The sequence below is a fragment of the Elephas maximus genome, chromosome 1, assembly GCF_024166365.1.
Source record: "Elephas maximus indicus isolate mEleMax1 chromosome 1, mEleMax1 primary haplotype, whole genome shotgun sequence".
Lineage (NCBI taxonomy): Eukaryota > Metazoa > Chordata > Mammalia > Proboscidea > Elephantidae > Elephas > Elephas maximus.
In genome coordinates, this window is record NC_064819.1 from 50,286,754 (window position 1) to 50,305,197 (window position 18,444).

The 18,444-nt window shown below is 41.6% G+C and overlaps 1 protein-coding gene across 1 annotated transcript in view; it reads left to right on the forward strand.

Annotated features, from left to right (window-relative positions):
* The window catches only part of BMP6 (bone morphogenetic protein 6), a 214,835-nt gene that overhangs the window by 167,747 nt on the left and 28,644 nt on the right, over nt 1–18,444 (forward strand). The window contains exon 2 of the mRNA XM_049883208.1: nt 5,969–6,161. Within this exon, the coding sequence (XP_049739165.1) occupies nt 5,969–6,161 (193 nt within the window). The remainder of the gene's footprint in view (nt 1–5,968; nt 6,162–18,444) is intronic.

Here is an 18,444-nt window from a genome sequence, read left to right on the forward strand (position 1 = left end):
TAGGAACATTTTAATTTAGTTAGATGTGATTATGCAGTGTAATCATATAAGAAAGTGTCTAGGAATCAACTCAATGGCAACTGGTAACTGGTCACCAGGTTCTAGTTCTTAAGTTGGGTGGTGGTTTCCTCAGTACTTTATTGTGTCTCATAACGTACATATGTCCTTTTGTAATATATCAGTGTTACATAATTTAAAATTTTATTCTTAGGGCTGTGTTTCCTATGTGTTGACTAAAAGTCTAATTCTGGTCTGAGACAAAATGAGCAAATAGACCGAATTTTTTATATGTATATATAAAGGTAAATTTATTCGATTTAAAGGATTGTGTTAGAGTCTTCAATTATGTACTTCCTACTTTTAAATTAAAAAAAAATTGGTGTTAAAAGGAACTTTAGAAATGAAATCATGGAGTTTAAAAGAATGCAGTTTGTTGCTTTGTTTTATTGTCCTTACAACTGGAAAACAGAAGTTACTGACCTTGGGTAAGCTACTGTTAACTGGCCCTTGAAATAAAAAATTCTAGGATCATTGCCTCAGAAAACACAGCTCTGTGTTTAATAGCCAGACAACACGGCGTATACTCAAGACGGTGATTTTACTTACAGGCCTTTTCACAGAATGTATCTCTCTAGAGTAAAAAGCTAATTGAGAGGAAGCACTAATTGACCCCATCGATAGACTCATGAGTAATTTGAATGACTCAGCAAAGGCATACAAGCTCAGAGGAGCTAGATTCCCAAATAACAGCTAATGGTTATCATAACTAACAATTGCTGCACACTGCCATTCCCTGTTCTGTGTAGACTGTCTCACTTCATCTTCAGTGTCATTTGCTTTTAAACTGATGGTGAAAGGTAGACTAATATCTTGCTTAGCATCACACAGTTAGCAAAAAGGGAAGCTGAGTTCCAAACCTGCTTGGCAACACTCTTAGCTACTCCTTAATTGTGTAACACACCTGGCACTATCAGATTGGTAAGCCAAATGCTAAGAGACAACAAGATAGCTGCTAAGGTCTGAATTCAAAACTCACCTCTCTCCTCTTCCGTCCGTCTCCTAATCCCTGAACTGTCCAGAATCATAGAGCCTGAAGGGGGAGGTGCTAAGCTCATTGGAAACATTACTGTTTTGCCATTGAGGTCTTCAAATGCACATATAGGCAGTGACCCAATTTTATTTATTTATTGTATCCTATGAGACACTTGAGACACCCTAAACCAAACCAAACCAAACCCACTGCTGTCAAGTTGATTCCGACTCATAGCAACCCTACAGGACAGAGTAGAACTGCCCCGTAGAGTTTCCAAGGAGCACCTGGCGGATTCAAACTGCTGACCTCTTGGTTAGTAACCATAGCACTTAACCACTATGCCACCAGTGTTTCCGATAGAGAAGACACCCTAGGTGGTGTAAACAGTTAATGCACTCAGCTGCTAACCAATAGGCTGGAGGCTCAAGTCCACCCAGAGGTGCCTTAGAAGAAAGTCCTAGTTATCTACTTCTAGAAAATCAACCACTGAATACTCTGTGGAGCACAATTCTACTCTGACACCTGTGGGGTCACCATGAGTTGGAATTGACTTATTGGCAACTGTTTTTGTTTTGTTTTGTTTTTTTTAGGTGTTACTGATGTATGGTGTAAATTCAAAGAGTAGGAGAGAAAGGAGTATTTCAGGCGTATTTCAGTGATCAGTGGCTGAGGTAACATGGGGAGAGTGTGGAACGTGGTACAGTTTTGAGCTAAGATGTGTACAGAGAGATTTAGAAGACTGTACTGTAAAGGGCTTGGTCAAAGAGCTTGAAAGGAGGTGGGTAGCAGTCAGAGACTTTGAGGGCTATGGAGACTTTCCTCAGAGACCGGTAAGGAAGAGCAGAAGAAAGTTGAGAGTGCTTCAGATAATGTTGTCTCTGTCAAGAAGAAATGAGAAAATGCAGTTATGAGGCAGTGAGTTCCATTTGCACATGGTAATAAAAAGAATCCTTTGAACTGTTCTCCTATTTGATCATTTTTAGGTTCTTTATCTAGCCACATCTGTCTGTGAGCATTTGCCAGTATTCGTTAGTCATCTGTATTGCCTCCCAGCATTGCACAATCCTTACTGCATGCACTTCTTCTCCCTCTCTTATCCTCTTGTTCTCCTTTCCTATCCTGTCTCTCCTCTCTCCTTGTGTTAGTTGTCTGTTACTCCTTAACAAACCACCCCAAATGGAGTGGCTTATAACAACAGTGTATAATTGTCTCTCATGGTCTTGTGAATTGACTGGGCTCAGCTAGGTGGTTTTTGCTGTATGTCCCTCATGCAATTGTAGTCAGATGGTGGCTGGGGCTGGAGTCATTCAAAGTCTACACAGAGGTAGACATCTAAGATGGCTTTTTTACTAACATGTCTGATGCCTCAGCTGCTGTGGTTTGGGGCTGGTCAGACAGCCCTCTCTCTCTCTCTTTCTCTCTCTCTCCATGCAGCCTCTCTACATGGTTAGCTTGGGCTTCCTCACAGCATGGAGGTTTCAGGGTAGTGGACTTTGTACATACCAGTTGCCATCAAGTAGTCTCCAGCTCATGGCAACCCCACGTATGTCAGAGTAGAACTGTGCTCCATGGGGTTTTCAATGGCTGATTTTTTGGAAGTATATCCTCACACCTATCTTCCAAGGCATTGATGAGTGTATTTGAACTTGATCCTCCAACCTTTCAGTTAGCAGCCAAGCCCATCAAACCATTTGCACAACCCAAGGACTCTTCAAACCTAATGGCCCCTGAGCAGCAGGGTTTAGAGGAGAGGTAAAAGGTCAATTTAGAGAGGATGTAAAGATAATGAAATATTGGCAGCAAGGACACCAATTAGGAGGCAGTTGTGACAGTTTGGGTAAATGACAGCTGTCACTAGGATTGGGGCTGTGTAAAAGGAAAGGAGATTCTAAAGACATTGAGGAAATAACATAGACTGGGCTCAATCGATCAGTTGGGTGTGGAGAACTAGGGTGAGGGAAGAGTTGAGAATGACTGAGGAATCTAGTCTGGGTAAATGTTGGCTGCAGCGTCAAAGAGGATTTCAGAAGCAGGAAGTGGTTTGGGGAGGATGGTGAGCGGTTTGATCCCACCGAATCTGAGATGCCGGTGTGGCGTATAGATGGAGAAGCAAGTTGGAAATGTGGGAATGGTGTTAGAAGGGAGGTCAGAACCAGAATATGGAATCACAGCTGGAGCCACCCCTAGCAGCAGTCTTTCCACAGGTGAGCATTCCAAGAAATCTAAGTGGAAGGAAGTTCACAGCTTCTTATGACCTAGCCTTAAAATCATATAGCATCACTTCTGCTACATCTATTGGTCCAAAGCAGGTCCCAGAGCCAGCCCGGGGGAAGGGACCATCCAAGGGTGTCAATACAGGAGCTGTGGTTTATCTGGGTATGGGGGAAGGGTTCCTCTCTAATGACTATCATGATTTTCACTTACTGGAATTTCTGTCCCTTTCTTTATTCCTGTAACTGCAATATCTGAAAGTTACTGCCTTACATCTTGCTTCATGACTGTATTTTTTCCTAATTGTTTATGTTACCAGAGATTGAAAACTTCTTTGAAGAATTCTAATGCATGCTCTCAAGCGAATCCTAAGAATGTATTTTCTTTTAGCCATATTAAAATGAATCGCCCCAAAGGCTCTATGGTAAGGCTCTGTGACTGTTTTTTAGAAAGTCTCTTTGAGAAATCAGATTTGATTCACTTTTTAACCAATGACGATAACATATCAAACTTAAAAGGCAGATCGGTTTTAGGGAAAAGTGATACGCCATCATGTGTGGGTGTCCTTGGGTGAACTTCCCAACAATATTGCTTTTCATGCTGAGGCATTAATTAGAAAACCTGCTTTCTGGTTGGGGCTCAACTATGATTTACTTTCTGGTTGGACCTCTTTCTACTTATGTTTAAACTTTTACACAAGCCAGAGCTTGTTTTTTTTTTTTAACCTCCAAAATACAAAGGGAGATAACTTGAATCTGAAAGTTTTGTTGCATAGTTTCATGGTCATTTCAGAAATGCTTTATTTAAGACCTTGTATATGTGGCTTGGGGCCCTGGTGGTGCAGTGGTTAAGCGTTTGGTGGCTAATCAATAGGTCGGCAGTTCGAATCCACCAGCCACTCCTTGAAAACCCTATGGGGCAATTCTACTCTGTCCTATGGGGTCACTATGAGTCGGAATCGACTCAATGGCAACAGGTTTGGTTTTGGTTTATATGTGGCTTAAGGAGCCCTGGTGGCTCAGTTGGTAAGCACTCGGCTGCTAACCAAAAGTTTGGCAGTTCCAGCCCACCAGCTGCTCCTCAGGAGAAACATGTGGCAGTCTGCTTCCATAAAGATTACAGCCTTGGAAACTCTATGGGGCAGTTCTTCTTGTCCTGTTTGGTCGCTATAAGTCGAAACTGACTGAACAGCAGTGGGTTTGGGTTTTATTTGGCTTTAGAAATGGCTTAACTTTCCTTAGCTTCTGCAAATGCCATTGAGGGCTTAGATTCTTCTCAAGAGTTATTGACCTTTTTTTTTTAAAAAAGCTACGTCTCCAAAACTTTTCTCTGGTAATTATAGACAATAATACATGTGCGACTAAGTGGGATGTTGGAAGTGGCAAATAATTTGCTGTTTTTTTCTACCCACAAGCCCTAGGAAAATGCTACCATAAAGGATTAATTTGCTCATGAGATTTCATCGTGGTCATTATTAAGAAAAAAGGCACAGGAACAACAGGAAAAACAGTCAGGAGCTTATGGTGGGAAACAACAGAACGCTCCTTTTTTTCTTTTTATAAAGGTTATGAGTTAAGGATCTGAGGCTTGATACCATTCCTCTCACAAAGAACTTTCTAGAGACACCTGAAGGTTGGCTCTGAAAAAAGTGATCATCAGTAATTGCAGGTTTCTAGACTTGCTTTCATGCAGGAAAAGATTTTATTAAAAACTAATTAGACTCAATCCTTTTCCAATTTTTTTTTTCAATTCAAAGCATTGCAAAATAGCAAAGTGTCCTGTTTGTGACTTACCCCCATGCCTCTTTTCTCATACTTGGATCTACAGGCAGATAAACAGAGTCTCCAGCAGCTTCTCCTTGCTGAGGCTCCCACCCCTCCAGAATTGTCAGCCTCAGATGCCACGTAGGGGAGGGCTTTAGTGAGAGCCACATTTCCTGTGAAGCTTTAAACTGAGCAAAAATGCCCACTGAACAGCAGTCAGAATTTGAGGGCCCTTTTAAGCTTCAGGCCCATGCAGTGTGCCCTGCTGACCCTGCACCCACACAACCTCCTTCCACACGTCCACTTATGGCTACCACTGGTCACATCAACCCGTGGTAAGAGGAGCACCAACCAGAGAGAGGAAAGGAGCCAGGAGGGAGCACCAGGACCAGGATTGCCAGATGCGCTCCTATTCACTATTTCACTAGTCCTCACAACCTCCCAGTGAAGCCATTTATTCCCAGAAAGAATGGTCCTGGGTGGCACTAATGATTTGCATGCAACCAACCTGAGGGTTGGCAGTTCTAACTCACTCAATGGCACCACGGAAGAAAAGCCTGGAGATCTGCTTCCATAAAGATTACAGCCAAGAAGACCCTATGGAGCAGTCCTACACTGTAACACCTGGGGTCTCCATGAGTCAGAACTGACTCAATGGTAATGGATTTGAAACCTGAAGGCAAGAGCTTAATTAACGCATTTGTACAAATTGTTTAAACTAAATATTTAAAGAATTTAAAGTCTTAAGAATTTTCTTGAACACCTTTGATAAAATAAAGGATTTTAATCTAAGCCTACCTGAAAGCATAGCCAATGTTCTTTTCATCCGCCCTGTTTCCCCCATAAGCCATTGATAACTGGTAATCTATTTAGGAGGTAACCTGGGGAACTTTCCTGAGGTGAGCCTGTGGCACTTAGTCGAGTAACCATGGTTGTCACTCTTTCTCCTTTAATCTTATAGTGGAGTACGACAAGGACTTCTCCCCTCGCCATCAACACCACAAAGAGTTCAAGTTCAACTTATCCCAGATTCCTGAGGGTGAGGCGCTGACGGCTGCAGAATTCCGAATCTACAAGGACTGTGTTATGGGGAGTTTTAAAAACCAAACTTTTCTTATCAGCATTTACCAAGTCTTACAGGAGCATCAGCACAGGTATGAAGGCTCAAGGAAGCCCCCAGAGGGTGGGGCTGGCCCCCGTTTCTCCTCTGTCGTCATGTCACACCCTGTGTGTCTGTGGAAGGTGGCTCGGAGTTCAGGACGGCACCTGAAGGGGAGAGGTGCTGGTTCTGTGTGGTGGTGTTTAGCTGGCAAGAAGATTGTTTGTTAGTAAGTTGAAGGTGTTCCAAATAGCTTTTCTCTCCTAAGCAAGCCCATGAACGATATTTACTAAGCATCCTTTGTGATCAGAGAACTGTATAATTTATCGGGGATAAAATGGTTCCCCCTGTTTCGTTTAGTTCCCATATTTGAATGATGGGGAAAGGTGGCTAAAGTGGATCCACACATAAAAATTATATAAGGATGCTTACAATTGATACTAATTCAAGCAAAGACAATACTGCGTATTTCTGCAAACATATGTTTAGCTTTGAGTTAGTGAGTGTGTGTGTGTCTGTGTTGAATATATTTTTTATCATTTGGATACAGGGATCAATAGCACTTTTTTCCCATATGTCTGTATTATTCTTGTTTCCTAAAATGAGGCCAGACCCTTTTACAAAAGAGTTGCAACAAATTGTATTCATGGGGCTGCCTAGGAATAAAGAGAAACTTCCTGCAGTGGTTGTCAGAGGGCAGGAGCAGGTATGGAGTATGACAGCAATTAGCTCAGACCTGCAGCACACAAAAAGTGAGCCAGGTAATCCTGAATTTTGCTAGTATTTCGGGGTCAGTTTAGTAGTTTGGCAAGAATCACACACACGATGCGCATGAGATGGGCGTTGCTACACAGTTGTCAGAGCGCACCAGGAGAAACGCAACACATGATTCGATAGTCTAACAGTTATATGGTGGATCTGAAGAGGAAAATTAAGGGAACGAGAGCAGAAGGGGACAGAACCCACCTTTACAGACTTTCCAAGGGATTTGCTAGCTTTAAACCAAATTTGCTAGTTATAAACCAAAGTCCATATTCTTGCTTTTGGTCTTGGAAGTGTGTTGACTTCCCAACAATTTCCAGTTGTTTGGAATGACTTTGTCTTCTCCTGAGTTAATGGATGTGTGTGTGGGTCTGTCATGAATATGCACACTAAATGATAGTGAATGGGAAGGTGCTCCCCCAAAGATTTATCTTAGTTAAGGGGGCATCTCCAGCATCTGCTGGCAGATGCCAGGCTTTGGGGACATGTGATGGGGTGTTATATGATACATGCATTCTTAGCAGGCATAGTTAAATAATAAGTAAAATTTAGCTACTGTGGTGTCTTCATAATGGACTAAAATTTCAAAACAAGGGAAATTTTCTCATGTGTGTATATCTAATGGCCTCTTTAAAAAACAAATTATCTGTTGCTAGACTTTCTTCTTCGTGTACTTCAGAGAGAATTGGTGTTGAGTGACTCTTTGGAACTACAGCCATTGATTTTTAATCTCCTTAATTATTTATTCCATTGTGTTTCTCTAGTGGAAGTAACCCACTGGCACATTTTTCTGCTCAGGAATTTGGAATACTTGATTTTCTCTGTCTTGCAGGAGGAAAGCCTGGTAGTGGAAATAGTAGGTTGAGAGTTTTGTGACTGTAGAGTTGTTTTTTTTTTTTTTTTAAACTCTTATTATTAAACAGAAAAAGGATCTAGCAGAACATTTGTGAGGTTTATACTGAACTCCAGCCAAAAAGGAGCAGCTGCCTTGCGCTTCAGATGGTGGTGTCACACTTTCCTGAGGCCAGCAGTGAGTTTGAAAAACAAGATCTCAAACCGTCCCAGCCTTTGATGCCTCTGTCTCCAAGCTGAGAACTGCAGCTTCTCCTCCTTCTAGGATGGGAGTGTTGGCGCCTGGGTGTGTTTCATTTTTGTGCAGAAGGAGAGGGGAGCCCTGGGAGAACTGGGAGAATTGCAGGCTTTTGAAGGGTTCCAGATTGGCAGGAAGGTTTTCTTTTCTTATCTGTAGGCCGGGAGCCCAGGCCTCTCCTGCTGGCTCCAAATGTTCTTCCAGAGGTCCCCAGACTTATCTGCGAGACTCCTGGGGGAAGAGTTTGATCTCCCATCTGCACCAGCTTGGGGTTTCTTGGCTGAAAACCATTCTCTAGGCTTGTGAAGAAACTTATTTGTCTAATCCATGTTTAAGTGAAGTTTGTAGTATTCGATAGATTCACTTAAGAAATGTTTGTGTTACAAAATATTTGGCTGCCTTGAAAAAGAAAGAAAAAAAAAAACTCAGGTTTTCAAATGCTGAGTCATGTGCTCAGCGGATGCTGGCGAAGTTCCCTGTGGGGCCTGCTGATAGAAAAGGAAGTTTAGGACACACCACAGGGAGGGTCGGGAAAGACTCCTGGTAGATACGCCTTTGCTGGGAACCCTGAAGAAATACGTTCCTTTGACTAATGAGAAGCCATTGGACCAGGTAAGTTAAAAAAGGTGGCAATTAGTAAGAGCCCAGCCCAGTGCCGTCGAGTCGATTCCGACTCATAGCAACCCTATAGTAAGAGCAAGACCTTATAGTAAGAGCAAGGAGGCATTTGATACCTGACTCAAAACCTGAGATTAAGGGCTGAAGAAGACCCTGAGCCACGAAAGGTCTGAAGCGGCCTGTAGGTTGGAGCAGGATCAGCAGCAACTCAGGACTCTGCACAGTGAATGCCCTTCCCTCTTAATTTCTTAAAATTACTCTTCCTGGGATTGTGTGGTGTTTATATTTTAAAACGAGTTTGTGTTAACCTTTGGTGTTATAAATCAATGTCTTCATGATGACGCTGGTAAAAAAAAAAAAATGCATTTATATAGGACTCACAGTTTGGAAAACGCCTTCTCACCTATTCTCTGATTAGGATGTAACCATGACCCCGTCACATAGGCAGGGCAGAGAGTTTATCGTGGCACATGTGAATTTTGGACCAAGTCCAAATAATGCCTAAGCTTGTCTGCTATGCTTCCCCAAAGTCACCCCAATGTCGTGAGGACAGTTCTGGGCTAAGCGTGAAGTGCTGGAAAGAGGTAAGAGGTCTTTCGTAAGTATGGTCTCCTTGTGGCATGCCCCCCACCCCCCACTTCCTTAGCTTTGATGCAGACAGCCCAAGGATGCTTCTGTGGGAGCCCTGGTAGTGCAGTGGTTAAGACCTTGGCTGCTAACCAAAAGGTCAGCAGTTCGAATCTACCAGCAGCTCCTTGGAAACCCTCTGGGGAAGTTCTACTCTGTCCTACAGGGTCGCTATGAGTCAGAGTTTAGTTTTTGGTTTTGGCTGGTGAAAATATGTGACTGTTAGAATTCAGACTGGGTTCTTTGGCTTCCCAGGCTTCCCTGAGGAAGACCTCTGTACAATCCTTTGACCCTCTAAGAATTAGAATGTTGTTGTTGTTAGGTGCCAGTTGAGTCAGTTCTGCTCATAGTGACCCTATGCACCACAAAACGAAACACTGCCTGGTCCTGTGCCCTTCTCACAATTGTTGCTATGCTTGAGCCCATTGTTGCAGCCACTGGGTCAATCCATCTCATTGGGGGTCTTCCTGTTTTTTGCTGACCCTCTGTTTTTACCAAGAAGGATGTCCTTCTCCAGGGACTGATCCCTCCTGATAACATATCCAAAGTATGTGAGACGTAGTCTCGCCATCCTTGCTTCTAAGGAGCATTCTGGCTGTACTTCTTCTGAGACAGACTTGTTTGTTCTTTTGGCAGTCCATGGTATATTCAATATTCTTCGCCAATGCCACAATTCAAAGGTGTCGATCTTCTTTGGTCTTCCTTATTCCTTATCCAGCTTTCACATGCATATGAGGTGATTGAAAACACCATGGCTTGGCTCAGGTGCATCTTAGTTCTCAAGGTGACATCTTTGCTTTTCAACACTTTAAAGAGGTCTTTTGCAGCTGATTTGCCCAATGCAGTGCATCTTTTAATTTCTTCACTGCTGCTTCCAAGGGTGTTGATTGTGGATCCAAGTAAAATGAAATCCTTGACAACCTCAATCTTTTCTCCAATTATCATGATGTTGCTTATTGGTCCAGTTGTGAGGCTTTTTGTTTTCTTTATGTTGAGATGTAATCCATACTGAAGGCTGTGGTCTTTGATCTTCATCAGCAAGTGCTTCAAGTCCTCTTCACTTTCAACAGGCAAGGTGGTATCATCTGCATAACGCAGGTTGTTAATGAGTCTTGCTCTAATCCTGATGCCCCGTTCTTCTTCATATAGTCCAGCTTCTCAGATTATTTGCTCAGCATACAGATTGAATAGTGTGGTGAAACGATACAGCCCTGATGTACACCTTTCCTGACTTTAAACCATGCGGTATCCCATTGTTCTGTTCAAATGGCTACCTCTTGATCCATGCACAGATTCCTCATGAGCACAATTAAATGTTCTGGAATTCCCGTTCTCTGAAATGTTATCCATAATTTGTTAGGATCCACACTGTCAAATGCCTTAGCATAATCAATAAAACACAGGTCAACATCTTTCTGATATTCCCTGCTTTCAGCCAGGATCCATCTGACACCAGCAATGATATCCCTGGCTCCACGTCCTCTTCTAACTCTGGCTTGAATTTCTGGCAATTCCTTGTCGATATACTGCTGAAGCCGCTTTTGAATGATCTTCAGCAAAATTTTGCTTGCGTGTGATATTAATGATATTGTTTGATAATTTCTGCATTTGGTTGGATCAGCTTTCTTGCGAATAGGCGTTAGAATAGGAATGAAAAAAATCACCTCAGCTTGCAGCAATGCTGCTTCTCTTAATGGAACCCTGGTGTTTGTAAGCCGGTGGTGACAGAACCTGGCGTCTTTATAACTAGGTGTTGTAGATGAATGTTACTATGCATCTGCACGCCCTGGAAGTGACTTCCACCTCATCTGTAAATTGAGAATCATGACGCCCATCCTGTCTGCCTTAGAGTTTTGTAAGGAGCAAATGAAATCACAATGTACAAAAGGGCTTTTGAATTTATAAAATATAATGAAAACATAAATATCATTGAAACCTGCTCCTTTAATCCCAGAGAGTGGCTGAGTTTGGTATTTGTTTCAAAAATAGGATGGACAAAGCTAACATTTGTATGGCCCAATCATCACCACTCAAGAGGGTAGATAGCATTGTCTTCCCTGTGTTCATGTCTGTGTTTTGGAGAAGTAACTTCCCCACAGTCTTTCAGTGTGTTTACCTTTATCTCACTATTGTCATCAGGCAGGACTTGAGCCAAGGTTCTCTGACCTTTGGCCTCACTCTGTCCTGTGACCCGGCCAGCAATGACTCAGCAGACCTTGTTTGCTGCTGAGACTGCTCTGGAGAGGACATCCCTCCTCCACCCCGTCCCAGAACTGGGAGGCTTTGACCCTGGGCGCAGGAGAAGGGGAAGCCCTACAAGAACAGCCCTGAAGTCGAATGAATTTCTCCCCTACTTGTACAGGTTGGCCCCAAATCCTGACCTGAGCAGTCTGGAGAAAAGGGAGGAGAAATGCCAGCCTAGGCCAAAGGAGAGGGGATCCTCTCTGAGGGTGGACATTCACTCAAGGCAGCTGCCCCAGCTCCACTGCCCAAGAACACTTGGGACATTCCATAGTCCTGACAACTCTATTTCGAAGGAAACATCTCCAGAGCTTTTTGGCCATAGGAGAAAATTCTCTTTTACATTTCATATGGTATAAGGCCAGGACAAAAGGGTTGGCCAGTTTCAGTGTGTATATATTCAATGACAATAAGCACTGTCTCTCCGTAATTCTAAAATCCATTATAAGCTTTTCTAGAGAAGAAGGTGAGAGGGGAAGAAAGACTAGAAGAAATGTACGCAAAGGTATTTTTACTTACATTTCTTCAGTAGCACATACACACTAAGCCACCTTCTTACCTGGAGAGTAGAGATAACTCGGAATAACTTAACCTTTCATGTTACAGAGTCACATCATGGTGGCGCCTTCCTTTCACAACATATACTCACGATCTTTACCTCTATTGCAGCTTTAGATTAATACTGCAATTTTAAGGCTTTTAAAGAAAATCGTTTTCACCTACCTTTCTTATTTTGTGAAAGATTCACTTTTCTGTTCTTAATTGAGATTTGTGTACCTGGAAGTTACAGAGCATCTCTTCAGAGCCCACCAGAAATTTTAACAGAGAGATATGTTCAGTGTCTGAATGATGGCCCTGTTTGGTGCATGAATTGGCTACACCAGCCTCTGATAGTCTTGAAATGCCATTAAAAAAAAAAAATTGTCACTGTTGAGTTGACCCTGACTGATGGTGACCCCACGTGTATCAGAATAGAACTGTGCTCCCTAGAGCTTTCAATCCTGATTTTTTAGAAGCAGATCTCCAGGCCTTTCTTCCCAGGTGCCTCTAAGTAGATTCAAACCTCCAACCTTTCAGTTAGCAGCCAATCACGGTAACTGTTTGCACTACCCAGGGACTCTGAAATTCCATCAAAAAAAAAAAAAAAAAAAACATTGCTGTCAAATTGATTCCAACTCATAGTGACCATATAGGACAGAGTAGAACTGCCCCATAGGGTTTCCAAGGAGCTGCTGGTGGATTCAAACTGCCAACCTTTTGGTTAGCAGCTGTATAGCTCTTAACCACTGCACCACCAGGGCTCCCTGAAATTCCAGATTCTAAGTGTTTTGGCAGTTGCACTGCTTGACAGTGATGGTTTATCTTCTGCAGGGCCAAATTATCCAATAAGCAAGGTAAGCACAGGCTTACTTGTGCTTACTTACTATTCTATAGCCCCTTTCAGGGACTGTAAATTTGAAAAGAGGCTTTGATTTCGTAGGAAGGTGCTGTGGATTGGGAGAGAGACAGATGACAGTCATACCTAGAAGCAGCATCTTTGTTGTGGTGAAAAACTGAAATTGTTCGCTACACCGTGCTTACCTTGCCCATTGGATAATCCACCTGTGATTCTGTGTACATAATAACTTTTCAGTGTTCTATTATGGTGCAGGCTTTTGGAAGACATTTAAAGTCAGAATTAATTATCAAATTGAAAATTTAATCCCTCCTGATACACGTGGTACAACATGACAATTTACTTCTCTTTTTGGAAACAGGCCAGGTGTTTTTTTGTTTGTTTGTTTTTTTAGTTCATATGTTTCATCCTAACTTCAGAGTCTTAGAATGTGAAAAAATGCATCTTAGAAACAAGGAAACAGGGTAATTCTGCTTCAGAGTTGGTTTTCAAAACCTAGAAAGATTTCCTTAGACAATGCAGATAGCATGCTGATTGAGTCCCTGAGAACAAACCCAAAATGAGTTATTACCTAAATTGAATTTTTGATAGAATTCACAAATTTTGACCTGCTTTACAGTGAAAATATAATTTCCCCAAGACAATTATAATAACCATAACTGTTGAAGGACAAAATCACACTTCCCAGAATTTTTAATTTGAAGATAGAGAACACAGAAGGTCTGGGGAGGGGCGTGGAGACGTTTGAGTCATGGCCCAAGAGTCAGCGGGATATGAAAGTGCTGAGCTCAGCAGGTGGGCTAGACTACGGCTGCAGATTTTTGAGACCATAAGTGAAGGCTAGAAAAACCTAATTGAACCAATACCATTTATTGAAAATATGATCCTTTCTATAAATCAGGTGACCATCTATGTTTGAGTATGTTTCCGGGCTCTTTATTTTGTTTCACTGATTTTTCTGTTCTTGCACCAATACTACACTGTGCCAGTTAGTTTTATAAGACTTGATATCTGGTATGTAACTAAAAAAAGCCAAACCTGTTGCCATCAAGTCAATTCCGACTCATGGTGACCTCATGTGTTACAGACTAGAACTGCTCCACAGGGTTTTCTTGGCTGTAATGTTAATGGAAGTAGATTGCCAGGCCTTTCTTCCACAGCACCACTTTAGGTTACTAGCTGATTGCAAATTGTGCCACTTAGGGACCTACAGTGTGTAAGTTCTCCAAATTTGTTCTTGAAGGCTTTCTTGGCTATTCATGGTTCTTTACATTCGCATATAAATTGTTAAATAGGCTTGTCAATTTCCACAAAAGAAACTTGCGGGGCTTCTGATTGGAATTGCATTAAATCTTGAGATCAGTTTGGGAGGAATTGACATCTTATCATTATTGAATGTATCAAGTCTATGCACATGATATATTGTTGTTGTTGTTAGGTGCCATTGTGTCAGTTCCGACTCATAGCGACCCTGTGTACGACAGGATGAAACACTGCCTGGTCCTAGGCTATCCTGACAATTGTTGCTATGCTTGAGCTCATTGTTGCAGCCACTGTGTCAATCCATCTCCTTGAGGGTCTCCCTCTTTTGCTGACCCTCTACTTTACCAAGCATGTCATCCTTCTCCAGGGACTGGTCCCTCCTGACAAGATGTCCTAAGTACAGGAGATGAAATCTTGCCATTCTTGCTTCTAAGGAACATTCTGGCTGTACTTCTTCCCAGACAGATTTATTCATTCTTCTGGCAGCTCATGATGTATTCAATATTCTTCGCCAACACCATAATTCAAAGGTATCAATCCTTCAGTCTTCCTTATTCATTGTCCAGCTTTTGCATGTGAGACAATTAAAAATACCCTGGCTTGGGTCAAGATCACCTTAGTCCTTAAAGTGGCATCTTTGCTTTTTTAACCCATCAAAGAGGTCTTTTGCAGCAGATTTGCCCAATGCAATGTGTCATTTGATTTCCTGACTGCTGCTTCCGTGGGCATTGATTGTGGATCCAAGTAAAATGAAAGCCTTGACAACTTCAATCTTTTCTCCATTTAGCATGATGCTTATTAGCCCAGCTGTGAGGACTTTTGCTTTCGTTATGTTGAGATGTAATCCATAATGAAGCCTGTAGTCTTTGATCTTCATCTTTGTTTCAAGTCCTCTTCACTTTCAACAGGCAAGGTGGTATCATCTGCATAACGCAGGTTGTTAATGAGTCTTGCTCTAATCCTGATGCCCCGTTCTTCTTCATATAGTCCAGCTTCTCAGATTATTTGCTCAGCATACAGATTGAATAAGTATGGTAAAAGGATGCAACCCTGTCTTTAAACCGCTCAGTATCCCCTTGTTCTGTTCAAACATTGCCTCTTGGCCTATGTACAGGTTCTTCATGAGCACACTTAAGGGTTCTGGAATTCTCATTCTTCCCAATGTTATCCGTAATTTGTTATGATCCACACAATGGAATGCCTTTGCATAGTCAATGAAACACAGGTAAACATCTTTCATGATACATTACTTCCATTTATTTAAAAAACAAACAACAATTGTCGTCAAGTTGGTTCTGACTCATAGCAACCCTATAGGACAGAGTAGAACTGCCCCATAGGGGGTTTCCAAGGAGTGGCTGGTGGATTGGAACTGCTGACCTTTTTTAGCAGCTGAGCTCTTTAACCACCATGATACCAGGGTCCCATTCCATTTATTTAAGCTTTCTTTAATTTCTCTCAATAATATTTTGTAGTTATCTGTGTCTTGAATATTTTTGTTAGATTTATTTCTAGGTATAGAAGTCTTTTGATGCTATTATAAATGCTATTACTTGTTTTCTTTTAAAATTTCAGGGTCTAATTTTTTGTTGCTTACCTATAGGACTACTCAAGATTTTTTAATATTCATCTTTTATCCAGAAACCTTGCAAATTCACATATTAATTCTAATAGTTCATCTGTAGATTACTTTGAATTTTCTGTGAACATTACCATGGTATGTATAAATAATGTCAGTTTTATTTCTTCCTTTCCAATGCATATACTTTTTGTTTATTTTTTCCTTGTTTTATTGTACTGATTAGGACATACCTTTGAGATTTCTAACTTCAGGGGGAAAGATTTCAAATTTTTCACTATTAAGGATGATGTTTGCTACAGATGCTTTTGGGGATAGTCTTTAGCACATTAAGGAAATTTTCCTCTATTCCTAGTTCGATGAGTTTTTTTTTTTTTTAATTAAGAATTAGTATGAAATTTTATCAAAATTTTTTCCTGAATCAGTTGGGAAGATGATATATGTTAGTGTGGTTTATACTACATTAAGTGATTTTCTAAAGTTAAACCAACCTCAAATCCCTGGAGTGAGCTCACCTTATGATTTATTATTCATTTTATATAAGACTTGATTCAAAGACCATGTCTAATAACATTACTGTCTGGATCACCTGTGGGTCTGTCTCTCTTATTTGTTTGTTCCCTTGATTTTTCCTAATTTGGTTTTATTTCCTGGCATGCCTGATAATTTTTAATTAAATCCTGGACATTATTTATAATTCCATACTGCAATTAATTTTCTTCTGGAAGACAGACAAAAAACAGGCAAATACCCTCATTCCTTTTGTTCTAGTTGGGGCTCAGAGGCATAACTAGGGTATGGCAGGCATTATACTGGCCTTGTTAACCCAGTACAGCCAGCGGCGTATCTGTGGAAAATGGTACCTGTGGCAAGCACTGAAGTTGTGCCTCTGTCCAATCATCTGACACCCCTCTTTTAGATAATTTACCATAATATCAGCTGAAAAACACAAGTCAAGCTGGCTAATCTTTTAACGAGCACATTACCATGTTTGGGGAAGGATGTTGGGATATTCTGGGTTAATCATTGGTGCCACACTCCCAAGTCTGGTGCAATACCCTAGATACGCCACTGTGAACAGTTTCAGGATTTGTTGAGGCCCATCTGTTTCTGATTTTCCCTTTCTCCTAGAGTTTAGCCCTTTGGGGTCACAGCTGAGCATCTAGGGTGTTTATCAGAGTGCCTCTTCCTTGGTGGGCCCTCAACTCTGATTTTTGACTCCCCAGCACTGTGATATTGCCAAAAACTCTGCTTTTTAGCCTCTAAGCAGTTTTTTGCTGCTTGTTTTCTCAGCTTCTCACCCCAGGCATACATAGCTTCATATTTGGCAGATACCTCAAATGGAAATACTGGAGTCCAAGGCAGCCAGCACTTGAAGAGCCAAGGTCCTAGAGGCAAAGGACTGTGGGGAAGTGAACCCAAACTTCTATGAGATCACTTTTATGAGATCACTTCTAGCTGCTCCTTTCCTCTGGGACTTCAGACCTTTAAGTCCTAACTGCCTTAAGTTCCAATTTTTATCCCCAGCTAGCGATACTGCTTCAGGCTCTAGGCTGCGGCTCTCTGACTATGATGTGAGGAACTGACAAATGCCTTGAAGTGAAAAAGGAGCAAGAAACACAGGGCTTACTTCAGTGCATTTCCCTTCTGTCTGAGATTTTGACCCTTGGACTCTTGCCTGCCTTGGTTGCTCTAAGATGTCATCAGCTAGGTTTTTGTTTTAATCCAGTGTTTTTAGTTGTTTTTGGTGGGAATGTTAGTTTGATATATCACAGCCAGAAGTATAAGTCTCTGAAGCATAGTGTTTTAATTGTTTTTATTTGAAACTCTTCAAAATGGGTCCCCAAAATGTTGAGATTCAGATTCATTAACCCAGTTCTGTAGTTCTGGAAACAAGATCTGGATCCAGTCGTTGGTCCAGTTCTAGAATCTAGAAAAGTGGTTTCTTTAGAAAAACATGTCTTATGGACTGATTGCCCTTTGGATTTTGTTGGATTTTCGGGGCTGTCTGTTAAAGTGAGGATAAAAATTCAACCTTTTCAGATACCTGAAACTGGTCTCTTTTTGAAGAGAAAGGCAAATTTGAGAAAGCCAGGATGGAGAGCACTATTGTGGTTTGGGTGCAGGAAAATCAAAGGCTTTTACACTGTGCCCAGCCACACCTGTTTCTCGTTTTCTCTCTGGCTTTCACAGGTATGATCCTCAGGGACTCCTGCAGTCTCACTGTTGGTTGATAATCTCTGGCTCACATGGTGTAGGCCTCGGGCAAGCATTGAACTCTCAGTATTTGTTCCTTTGTCCCTGAAAAAGGGATAATACAGCTGACCCTAGCTCAGGTTATGTAACCGGTTAGCGTCATCTCCCCAGTCAAGTACACATCCCTTATACCTACAGTGATCTACCTGAATTTTTTTTTTTTTTTCTAAAGACTCAAGATGTTACCAAACCATGTTCCTCAGCCTATGTTCTGCTCTCTGTAAGACACGGGGTACAAGAGAATGCCGCAGAGAGGAATTAAAGTTATCCTAAGGGATTGTATACATTCTAGAAATGCTAAGCTTTTCCTGGGGAAAGTCAACACCATTCTTACCCACTTCGGAAACACTGAAAAGAAAAAAGGTTTTTATTTTGGGGAACTATGTTTTATGTGTTATTCATTCCCAGAAACAAATTGCTTCGGTGTTACGTGCATCTCTCTAGCACGGTGTCCAGTTTTGTGAGCGGCAGGCTATGGTCAGGGTAAGATTATTTTGTGGAACATC